Consider the following 12258-nt stretch of genomic DNA (forward strand, 5'->3'; position numbering starts at 1 on the left):
AGAACTATATTTTAAATACTGCAATGAAAACACACATATCATGACCAAATGTGTGATTTATTTTTGGGAAAAAATAATTAGAATAGGTTTTTCCATTAAGGGGGGAAATAACAATAGGAGATCATACCCTGGTTACATGTTGATTATCTTTTTCTGTACAATATATATTGGTTCAATGCATATTTAATAACATAAATGACCATTTGAGATTTAAAAATCACTAACCACTTGCCAAATTCATAAATGTTAAAATTTGTAAATGTTGAAATAAATACCTAGAAATAATTTTAAACACTGAAGTCTTTGACAAGTGTTTATAGATCAACCCAGATGGTATATTCAAATAGTATAGCAAATAAATTGACATTACTGCTAGTTTCCACTTAATTTCTTCATAATATGGCTGTCTGGTGTTGCATTAGTGAAGATACTTCCTACAAACACATGGGTACCCCAGAGACTATGACGAATCACTTTACAGCAGCCAAGATCATCAACAAAGAATCCTAAATGTCGGTAGCGTTCATCTGTTTCAAAAAGAGTGTTGTTTGTATATGGTCCAAAAAACTGGAGGAAATATAAATTGAAGTCATATTTTCATCAGTAAGAAAGACAGAGTAATACTTCTTTTGCCAACTGAACATAAAAAATAAAAAAGGGCACATCAACACCTAAGTTGCTCTAATACCACCTCTGTTCCCCTTAATACCTATGTATTCAGGAAATGCAAAAGGAATGATCTAGCAAATTTCATGTCATCTAAAACCAAATGCCTAATATTGCATGACCATTAAGGATGGGATAAACTTCAGATAGAAATCTATGGCTCAGCTTCATGAGTTTTAAGATAAGAAACTAAAACCAGAGTCAATGTTTCATTTCTAGTTTATACCATATTTTCCTTGACTCTGAGAAAAAAACAGTATATATTCATTCCTATTCTAGATTAAAATTTTTTATTAGTTTATAAATTAAAGATATACCAGAATTTTAAAAGCAACTACCCAGTGGTTTAGCTATTTTCTCAAAGTAAAACTTTGTTAATTGCCAGTTACTTTTTCTAGACATTTTTTTGTCATCATAGTTTCTTAATTCTAAAAATAATTGTTTCTTCCTTAAAGAAACTATTGATTGCCAGCTGTCAACTACTAGTAAACTAATTCAATATAAATAAATAATATCTACTAGGGAGGATGAAAATCATTAACTGTATTTAATAAAACAATTTAAAAGGATGAAGTAAGGTAACTGAATGTTAGAGGTCCCTCAAAGTATGACTGCAACACTGCAGTGACTGCAAGTGTTACTTCTTTGGATAAAATTCTGAGGTTTTTAAAAATGTCTTAAGTGTCCTATGTTTACAAATGTTGTAATTATAGACATTTTATAATTAAAAACACTTCTTATTTCAAATCATATAATCTGGCTTTCAAAATGTATTAAATTACTCACCGCTAAACCAGATGATGGGTCAATGAAGTCAGCCCAATAGCCTTCAGCTCGAAGAGCATAGCAGATTTCCTTAGCACCACTGATGAACTACACAGAAAAAGATACAAATAATATGATCAACATAGTATCACTACAGATTTTATTCATTTAAAATATCTTTTGCTTTAGATAAAGAATTAAGATCAATAAAAAATTAATAGTAGTGATAAATTAAGACTGTAAATCCATAAGGTTATTTTCAACAGTCCAAAGATTAATGGTTCCTATATACTTTAATTTCTTTCAAAAAGTCTAAATTGCATATTTTTTTCTTGTAAATTATTTCTAGCTTTAGGGACTATTTTATCATTTGTGTGCTATTAACTCCAAAAATTTGTCATATATTGTAAACTATAGCTTTTATTTTGTATCATTATGGAATTATTAGAAATAACAAAGGGAATACAAAATGTTCATGAACAGACATAAACCATCATTACTTTGAATGAAAGTTGTTTAAAAATATATTGTGTGTCCTTCAAAAACATATTTATATACTCACATACTCATGAAATACTTCTAAAAAGGCACATAAAAGCAACAGAATGGATAAATAAGGTATAAGTTTTACAGGATACTTGGCACTACATAGCCCTCTGTATCTTCTGTACAATATATAATCATTACATACCACCTGTGAGAATTAGACTTTACCATCCTAATTTCTAAGATGCTTTTGTTAGCTTTATGAGAACTCTATGCGTGAAAAAAAAAAACAAAACAAAAAACAGTACAAGTTTGGAATCACATTAGAATGTTAAAAAAATAAAGACCATAAATGTTCAAAAACAGGGGCATAGTTTCCTTTCCAGTCACAAGAGTAACATGTATCAAACCTATCATTTGCTGAAAACAAAAATATGACTAAAATATATGTGGTGACTATTTTTAGACTTTCAACAACAGTCGGACAAAACTGTAATCTTTAAAGAATGGAAACAAATGAGGTGACCCACATATTTGCTCCAGCTTTCTGCCTGAGGACACTTTCCTGTTGCAGGGCAAAGAAGTGGAGTCCACACAGTGTAGTATCAGTAGGCTGAGTACAGATAGAAAGCAAGAGTTCTGGAGTGCTGATGCAGCTGGAATTTGTGGGGTGATATATTCCAAATAGTCTGCAGAGCAATTCACCCTGGTTCTATAACAAGGGCTGAACTGTGCACACACAAGGCGAGATTCCAACAAGAATTATAGCACATGTCAGCTGCAGTGCTGAGAGCTGAACAGTGATTTTTAGAGGTTCTACAGTGCTAGATAACATGGAATGCTGGCCCACCCAGAGTAAAGAGACCTCTCAGAGCACCTCTGGAATTCAGCTGAGAACCTCCAAAGTCCAGGAAGGGTCATATCCTAACTAAGCGGTTAGTAAGCTGAAGACCAAGAGCCAGGCCTGGCTGACTACCTGTTTGTGTAAGTAATTTTATTGGAACACTGCCTTGTCTGTTCAATTGCATGTCATCTTTACTTACCTTACAGTATGAGGGTGGAGTAGCTGAGACCCTATGGACAAACCCATATACTTACTATCTGGCTCTTTACAGAAAAAATTTGCTAACTCTGCTATGGAGGTATTTAACTTAAGCTCATAAACTAATGAAAAGTATTAAGATAATGCTATATTCTTTAGGTTATATTCATACTTAATATATACACTGATAGCTGTATTTCATTAACCTGCACAATGCTTAAAATAAGAAAACTACTGAATATGGTTTACAAAAGATACCAATTTCATGAACAAATTAAACTGTCATACACAAAACAATAATGAGCAAACAATGCAATTAAATGTTTTCAAAGAAAAGAAGAATCCCAAACAATTGCAAAAAGAGTAAGTTTTTCTTCTAAAGGTTTCTGTTTATCAACAGCAAACACTGACATCTGCTGGAAAAAATGAGAATACATTTAAACCTTAAGACAAAATACCTCGTTGGCATGTCAGCTCTTAAATAGAATGCAAAATAAGAGTTGTAGTCATTATAAAATTAAAAAATAACGTGGCAATTTATGTTGCCATTTAAAAGCCCTGCAACTGATCACAGAAAACTCACCTACAAACTATAGTAGGGTTAGTATCAAATGAGGTTCTGAATCTAAGTTAGGACCACTAATGAAATACATATGTGAGAGTTCTCTAGCAACTAAATGGCAGCAGTAAATATGCATTTACTAAATATTATCTTAAAATGTAAATAGAAATATTTATATTATATATTAACATAATATGCAATGTTAATTATAATATGCAAACAAAATGTTTATAGATTGTCATTAAATTTCAACTCTAAATTCATAGCTCTTTAAAATCAGAGACAATCTTATGCCTCACTGTAACTTGTTAACTAGTATATAACTTACTCATGATTGTTAACTACATAAAATTTGTAAGTAAAGCTGTGAGTGAAGTGTGAAGTCATTTATCATAAAATACTGTTGAGAATGTAACTTCTAATGTATTTTTGCAAAATGAGAGAAAAATACATCCAATTTGAAAGAAAATATAATTCCTAACATTATCCTCCATAGAAATTAGTAAAAGGAATTTTCCACTATAGTTAGCTAAGGTACTCAAGTGAATTATTTGTAACCCGTCATACAACCAAAAGAATAACCCTTTCTATCTTATCCTTAAGACAATGAAATTGATGTAACACAGTATTAAACTCTTGGAGAAATAATTATATAGTTTTTAAATAAAATATTTTAATCATGTATCATTTCTCAGTTGGTAAAAATGAAATCGTATCAGTCTTTTCAGTGGGCAAACTAGCAGCATCTATGAACATTTTAAATACATGTACCTCTTGATTTAGCAATTCCCTGTTTTAGGAATATGCAAGGTCAAAAGTGTGTGCACAAAAACATATATACAAGTATATTCAGTGCCTACTTAGCAAAAGATTGATTTACAACTTATTAATTATTGAGGAAATTTTTAATTAATTTAAACATTTATGGTTTGTCCATCCAACGTAATACTGATCCAGACTTACAAAGAATGAAATGTTATCTATATGTAATGTTTTGGAAAGGTAACAAAAGATATATTCAGGTTAAAATACTATATACTATACTATGTACTGTTACATTTACTTCCTGAAGAAGGTTGGGAAATTTTCATTTTTTACTTGACACGATATGATTTAAAAAAAAAAAGAGATATGGAAGATGAAAAGGAAAGGTATATGATGAGTTTGTATTACCTTTTTGTTATTTTTTACTGTATTTCCCAAATTTCTTGAAATAGATATAAATTAAAAAAAATCAAGTATTAGGCTGAATCTAAGTTTTTCAAAGACACTAAAAAAAAAAGAACACTGGTATTTTTTAGTTTTAGAAAGCATATATCTTTCAGTAATAAAAGCTATCAGTAGAAAAGGAATAAAGGCTAAAAAGACACTCACCGTTTTAGTACATTGGTTCATTTAAAACTGCACTAAGGTTATACAGTTAAATTGTCTGCAATTGAAAGAATTACCTTTTCTAGGAGCAGCTCTCTTTCATTTTCCACTTCCTCACTCCAAACAGTCATGTCATTATTAGTTTTCTGTGTCACAGTTAGAATCATCAGTTTGTTGGTGGCCACTTCTGGAAACAGTGATTCAAAATCTACAAAGAAATAAGAATACCAACCTCAGGGAGAAAGCAATTTGGTTTTTTAAAAAAGAAAGAGTGCATAAAAAATTCTTTAGACAAATGATTATGTTATTCTGGTACCAAGTTAGATTTCATTTTATTATCTTTGAAAAGGGCAAAATGAACTTAGTTTTGATTTAGTTCTGTTCTTGTTGGATGAACTGACATACTACTTTCTACAAACTGAAGATCAATTTATAAGTTATAGTTCTTGTGATTAAAAAGTTTTTTGCTTTTGACACTTTGTTTGGCTTCCTATATTCCTCCTGTAAGGAAACCATCCGATATTTTTTTCTCTTCTGACTTATAATATTCCACTGAGCAAATCCCTTCCAACTCTATCCCTGTTGCTGCGAATGGCATGAGTTTATCTTTTTTGATTGCTGAGTATTACTCAATTGTGTAGATATTATTGGATGGTTTCACTTATCAGAGGGATATAGGAAAACTGAACAAAGTGTCAAAAAAATGACAAAACTTGTAGGCAAACTATAGATCTGAGCTATACGGCAGGGAGAGGGAGAGGAATCAAGACAGGAGAGGGGAGAGCACAAGAAACTATGGTGAGGGTTCATGGGTGGGATGGGAGATTTATGGGGACTATACCTGAGGGTAGAAATCAAATACTATGCAAAAATGAACAATGATGCAATAAAAAAAATTATCACATAAAAAAGTTTATTATTAAGATTTTTCTGTTTTATTTATTAGCTCATGAAATTATAGCGATAACAATCACCCAGAAGTAGAATGGCTTAAACTTTAGGAAAAAAATTACTAAAAATTCTATTGTTCCTATCTAAGGCAGCATGAAGTCAGATGTTGGTAAACATCTGAAAGTCTTTATCTTCCTCATTTAATCACCTCCAGCCAGATCAAGTTACAGAGCATTACAATTGCTAAGTGTATTAGTCAACATATTACAAAACTACACATCAGTGTAAAAGTATCTAAAGTATCTAATACACATCAGTGTAAAAGTATCTAAAGTAGAGCCTACCTCTTCGTAGCAATTCTGGACATGTTTGGATTGCACACTCTACTTTGGCACTTTCAAAGTAAGTTTCTGCACTGTTGATTTCTTGTTCAATAGGTGCATCATTATTCTACAGGAAATAAGAAACATAAGTAAACAAAATCTGGAGCACAAATAAAATATCTTGCCTGTTAGAAACTTGTCTTCCCTACAAAGATTTTATTATCACACTAATCTAACTGGTGCTACGGTAAGAGTGTTTTCTTATAAACTCAAACTCTGATGAGTAGAAGATTTGAAAATTAAGAAATGTTCTGACAAAACACAACATGAATGTAGAAATATACTGATATTGTAAAACTTCCTATAAACAGCAGTTGTCTAAGAAACTAAAATGCCGTAACTATGTTTTACTGTGTTATCTCTTCTAATATTTTATGATAATATCTTAATAGCCTTTCCTTTGTTTTGTAACCTGGAAAATGGGGATATAACACCAATTTACAAAAATAACACGATGTCACATACAGCTTCTCTGACAAGAAGCGCTTAAGGCTTTTATTCAACTGAAATTTATTGGGCACCTACATCAGATACTATGACAAAAGCAGCCAATACAATGTTAAATCAGATGTATAGGCATTTCAGATCTACTGTAAGAAAAACAGCATGAATAAACAAATACAATTCAATACGAAAAGCTGTAGAGAGTTACGAAGAATACTTTCTGGCAGTAGAGATGGGGAAGAAAGTAGCTTTTCTGAGAGAACACAGAAAAAGTTGATATTATATTTGACCCATTTGTTAATTAATACATATGTCTGATAGGTAAAGAAAAGGTGGAATACAGATTACTAAATCAGGAGGAAACTGTCCATCAAGAGATATCAAGAGGTAATAATAGTGGAAAGGTATGCAACGGCCAAAGAGAAAGATGCAATTAAAAAACGAACGAACAAAAAAGACCCCAAAATATGCTGTGTAGAGTGCAAAAGAGTAGGAAGTAGTGAAAGGTAAGTTGGGAAAGATAAGGAATCAAATTGTTGGAAGCTATTTGTCACTACAAAATTTTTACTTTAGTCTATAAGTAGTGAGGAATAACAAGATCAGATATAAAACACAATTAGTAGTATTACTGTGGTAGTAGGAAATGAAGAGAAGCAGGTGACAGTAACGACCAGTATTTACAGATCACTAACTCTACTTAAGTATACATTTTTACACTTAATCTTCATAGCTATTTTATGGGCTAGAGGGTATGATCATCCCCATTTTACATATAAAGATATAAAGGTTCTGAAAGGTTAAGTAACCATCTCAAGATCACAAAATTAAGTAAATTGCAGAGCTAAACTTTGGATTCAGATTTCTTCTATTTCCACAGTCCATTATAATACCTCTAAGAATCCATGCTAGGGAAGGTGGCCTTGAACTCTAGTACTATTTGTAAAAGCTGAAAAGACACAAATGATTTAACAGCTACTTAACAGATAGAAGCAATGCTATTTTGTCATTTGGCGGTATGATGGAGAGAGAAGTCAAGGCTAGGACTATAATTTTATCTTGGCACAGTGTGAAAATGGCTAAGTCATTTATATTACTGATAATATGGGAGTAAAAAACAGGTTTTGAGAGAAAAAAACTAATCAGTATTAGACTTGTAAAGTGTGGGAACTTATGAGACATTTAGATAAAAACATTTAGCAGGCAGATATATATACAGGACTAGAAATGTCAGAAATAGATATACTAATTTAGGAATTTTCAAAAGTCTGGAGGAAGTCAAAAGTCTATACTGATCAGGAAATAGTATAGAGAGAATGAACAGAACTGTATGGGGTATATCAAGTAATTGGTACAGAGAAGGAGCCGATACGACTGAGAAGAAATCAACTTCTTGAGATCAACTATGTTAATTAGTATAACCCTAAAAATTATAAGAGGTTGTTGCTTTTAATATTATGGCTTTGATCGAAACTCAGTCTAAAACTATGTAGAAATGTGAAAAATGACTGTGGGTCAGGGCTGTGATAGAAACTCTGAATTGAATGTTACTTTCTACTTGAGCGAGCAATGATTCAAAACCAGTAAAAACTCATTGAAAGTGTTTCGTTATGCAATGACAATTTTTAAAACTCAGTTTAAAAAAAAAAAAAACCTGAGAAATTGATTTTTTAAAAAACCTACTTCTAAGTCTTCCTTTTTAGTTACTGTAGCTAAAGAATTTTAGAACTCTCCAAATTTTCTTAATTTTACAATGACTACAGGAGTTTAAAACTAGTCAGAATTTGGTCTATATACAAATTATGATTACCATTTATAAAAGTAAAATTCAGGGAATCTAAACTTCTAATACAGACATAAAAAATTATCTATGTAGGAAATAAAGTAGCCATTAAAAAAGATATTTTGGGGGCCTCCTTTGGTGGCTCAGCGGTTGAGCGCTGGGCTGTGAAGCTGCCCGCAGCCTCTGCAGCGCTGGTTCGATCCCCAGCCACCGGCGAGGGTCCCACATGGCGCTGAGAGACCTCTCCTGCCGAGCCCGCTGCTCCCCTCAGCAGTGTATTTCGTCACTCTGCCTGTTCTGTTTCCTGCTCTGGTTCTGGTGAATTCTCTCACTCTCCCACGCTTCTGATTGCACCCAGTTCTTGTATAAATAAATAAATAAATCTTGAAAAAAAAAAAAAAAAAAAGATATTTTGGAATAACTCCCTAAAAGATAATGTAAAATTAAGTAAAAAAGTGTACCTATAACACAAAATTTTAAAAAACTGTTAAAAAAGTGTTATTTTTGTATGTATTGGAATTTACCTTTTTTCAGCTTTTCAATGAAAGTGATATGCTTACAGTAAACAAATTAACACATTAACAGTTACAAAAACAATACATGATAGTAACAATTTACCTGAAATTCATTTACATATTGTGCCATTACAAACTCATGTCTTTCAGTTGACAGAGGTTCTGCTAGAACATCAGGTAATGTTTTATGAGCCTGTTTTTTTCTCTGTGTCGCAGTTCCATTGAGGTGGCAATCAAAACCTATGTTCCCAGGGAGCTGGAATCTCTGATCCTGAGGTCCAAATGGTCCCATGGTTTCATCAGGCCAGACTGTTCGAGAGCCTGAAGGGGAACAACAAAATCAATCACTTTCTCTTTAACAGTCAAATGCACTGACTGACTGAAAGAATGCCTTTTTTTTTACAATTAAGTACTTTTTACTGAAAGGATAGGTCTTTGAAATTTACTTTCTTGTCTGACTATACATTAGTTTCATGTCATTTTCAAAAGTCTAATCAGAGCAACCAATTGTCAGTTCACAGGGAAGTCTATTATGAGGGAAATAAGTCTACTAAGTATTATAGTCCATAGTATACAATGCTTGATAAAAATATAGTAAACTGAAAAAATATAGGCTTAAGTATCTTAACTTGTGAAAAATCCAAAAAGATTCAGAAAATATTTTGGCAGAAAATTAAAGAAGTACTCAAGAGCAGGAATTTGATTTAGAAAAAAGGATGATTCTGCACATAGCAGGTGGCAACAAAAATAGTTTTTAATACCTGACCAAACAGAATGGCTGATAATAACATTGTCTGTATTTCCTGTTCTTACATCATAAATGCCAGTATATAGTTCTTTTATACCTATAACATATCATCCATCATTATGAATTCTTTCCTGCAGAACTCAGACACTAACTTATAATTCTCAATCCAAACATTCTAGCCCACTACTTCTCAAACTTTTTAAGTATTTAAGAATCATTTCTGATTTTTATGAGTAGGTCTGGAGTGAGGGCTTAAGAGTCCATTTCTAACAAGCTCCCAGATCATGCTGTGTCTGAGATCATACTGAGGAATACACATAGATAGCTACTAGTAACTGACTGGTGTGAGTTCACAAGCTAAAACATATTAGCTATTTTTTGACAAATAATTTTTACAAATTTAGTTTCACTTTAAAGAAAATTAATACCCCCTATTAATAGTGGATTTGCACATATTTTCATGTTTTCTGGTCATTTTAAGAGTTTGGTTTTCTACTGGGTTGTCTTTTTCCTACGGATCTATAAAAATTCTTTATATATTTAGGATACAAATCCTTTACATATTGTGAAAATCTTTCATTTATGATACTTATATCGATATGTTTAGCCTTCAGATGCTATGAGTAGGAGAGTAATCAGAGATGGCATTATAAAAGAAAACTGACAAGATGACTCTTTGAATGCTGAAATGAACTTACATTTTAAGTAACGTGCTGCATGAGATAGGTTCTACTAGCACTCTTTAGTATTTCAATAAATATTTTAGTGTGCATCATAAACCTTCAAGATAGTAACATAGCATTTCTCCAATTTACCTAATCATAAAACAAAAAATATTTTTTTTTAGACCATGAACAATGATTTATAGATTGAGGATAATTTGGGGACTGTTACTGAAAGCAGTGAGAGATAACCAAGGCTTATCAAAGAAGTGCCAAGATTAAAATATTTGAGAATGATTAGTATGATAGTAGTGTATAAAATGGATTAGATAGAAGAGGTTGACTTTGCATATAGTGGGTATTTTACTGATAAACACTAATATTATTAAGTGTCAGGTACATTTAAGAAATTCAGCAAAGAATGGGGAGAAAATAGTAACAGTTTCATAAGATCAAAAGATTTGCTCAGGGAGGACTGTGTGTTTTGGAAGATCGACTAAAACTTAAAGTTCAAGAAAATAAATTTTAAAAACCAGTAATAATTATTATTTTTTTATATTGTAGTTTTCTGACATACATAAGGCAGAACTCTGATTTTATTTTCAAGGAGATAAATAACAACTTTAGAAAATATGTAAAACCTAAGGAAGGAATATCATAGGCAAGAGTTCAAAACATTTTGAGAAAATTGATTAAGTAAAGGAATAAGATTTACTTACATATATCTGGAGGCGCAGTGGCCACATGAGACTCATCAGAACCTGAAGATCCTGCAGTTGAAAAGGCTTTGGGATTGACAACCCTTTTAACTAAAGAGCAAAATCCTGGGAGATAGGAAACCAGTCTGGCTCTATTACAGAGCACCTACAAACGACACAAAAGTTACAATGATTTGTTCTAGATATGTTATACTTACATAGACAATCTCTGGCTAACTCTTGAAAGTTAACATTTATTCTATTGTTACTAAGCACCTATCATTACATTCAACAATTGTATGTATTTATAATTTTATAAATAAACATGAATAAAGAACAGTAAATTACTTTTGGTAAAGGTGTAAGCCTTTCTTCAACAAAGGCCAGAATTAGGGGTGCCACATTTGAGAGAATGGAAATCTCTACGAGTGGCCGTATTTAGTAAATACACTAAAAAAGTAGCACAACTAATATGATTCTCCAAGGAACCTCAAAATACAGAATTTTCAAAACCTCTCTAGCTATAACCTGTTTACTTTTTAATTCTTGTCTTACTGCTATAATTCTCTTGTCTTACTACTAATTATTTCCCATGCCATCTTTCCTCTTGGTTTTAATGCAATATCCTCTTTCCTTCATATTAGTCTATGCCTTTGTGGTACATTTTCTTTCTATGTTTATTTCCTAGTCTGTGAGGTCAGTTATAATGGAATAATGTGCATCTGCTGTGTATTTTTGATGCATAAATTTTTAGCCAAATAATTGGGTTAGAATAATTTAATGAAAGCCTTCGTAACACAGTTACACAGTTTTTTGGCAAATAAAGTTTTACTGTAACACAGCCACACACACTTGCCTATCCACAATGGCAGAGTAAAGTAGCTTCACAAAGATGGCCCACAAAGCCTAAAATATGTATTATCTGGTTATGTTAAAAAAACAACAACAAACCTGACTTCTAATTTAGTGGAAAGATGTAAGAACAAATACCATATTATCTATGAAATGGTATGAAAAGATTTGAACAGTTAAGAGACCCCTGGGGTGAGAGAAAAAGTTTCATGGGGGATATAAAAGGTTTTGAAGAAATTTGCTGGGAGAAAGTTCACTTTAATGAGTAACTTTTGGGCCTCCCCGTTGGCGCAGCGGTTGAGCGCTGGGTTGCGAAGCTGCCCGCAGCCTCTGCAGCACCAGTTCGATCCCCAGGCACTGGGTGAGGGTCCCACATGGCACGCAGACCTTTCC

At 32.3% G+C, this 12258-nt stretch overlaps 1 protein-coding gene across 1 annotated transcript; it reads right to left on the bottom strand.

The window, feature by feature from the left end:
• Positions 1 to 372: 372 nt before the first annotated feature.
• Positions 373 to 11173, bottom strand: LOC311176972 (methylmalonic aciduria and homocystinuria type D homolog, mitochondrial; the record flags this gene model as incomplete). The annotated part of the gene is made up of 6 exons (XM_084242650.1): positions 11035 to 11173; positions 9009 to 9226; positions 6128 to 6233; positions 4970 to 5100; positions 1453 to 1539; positions 373 to 567 (listed from the first exon to the last, which is right to left on the bottom strand). The coding sequence occupies exons 2-6, from the start codon at positions 9195 to 9197 to the stop codon at positions 373 to 375; spliced, it is 708 nt and encodes a 235-aa protein (XP_084098776.1). The 5' UTR covers positions 9198 to 9226; positions 11035 to 11173.
• Between the last annotated feature and the right edge of the window lie 1085 nt (positions 11174 to 12258).

This window comes from Talpa europaea, assembly GCF_964194135.1.
Source record: "Talpa europaea genome assembly, chromosome: 1".
Classification (NCBI taxonomy): Eukaryota; Metazoa; Chordata; class Mammalia; order Eulipotyphla; family Talpidae; genus Talpa; species Talpa europaea.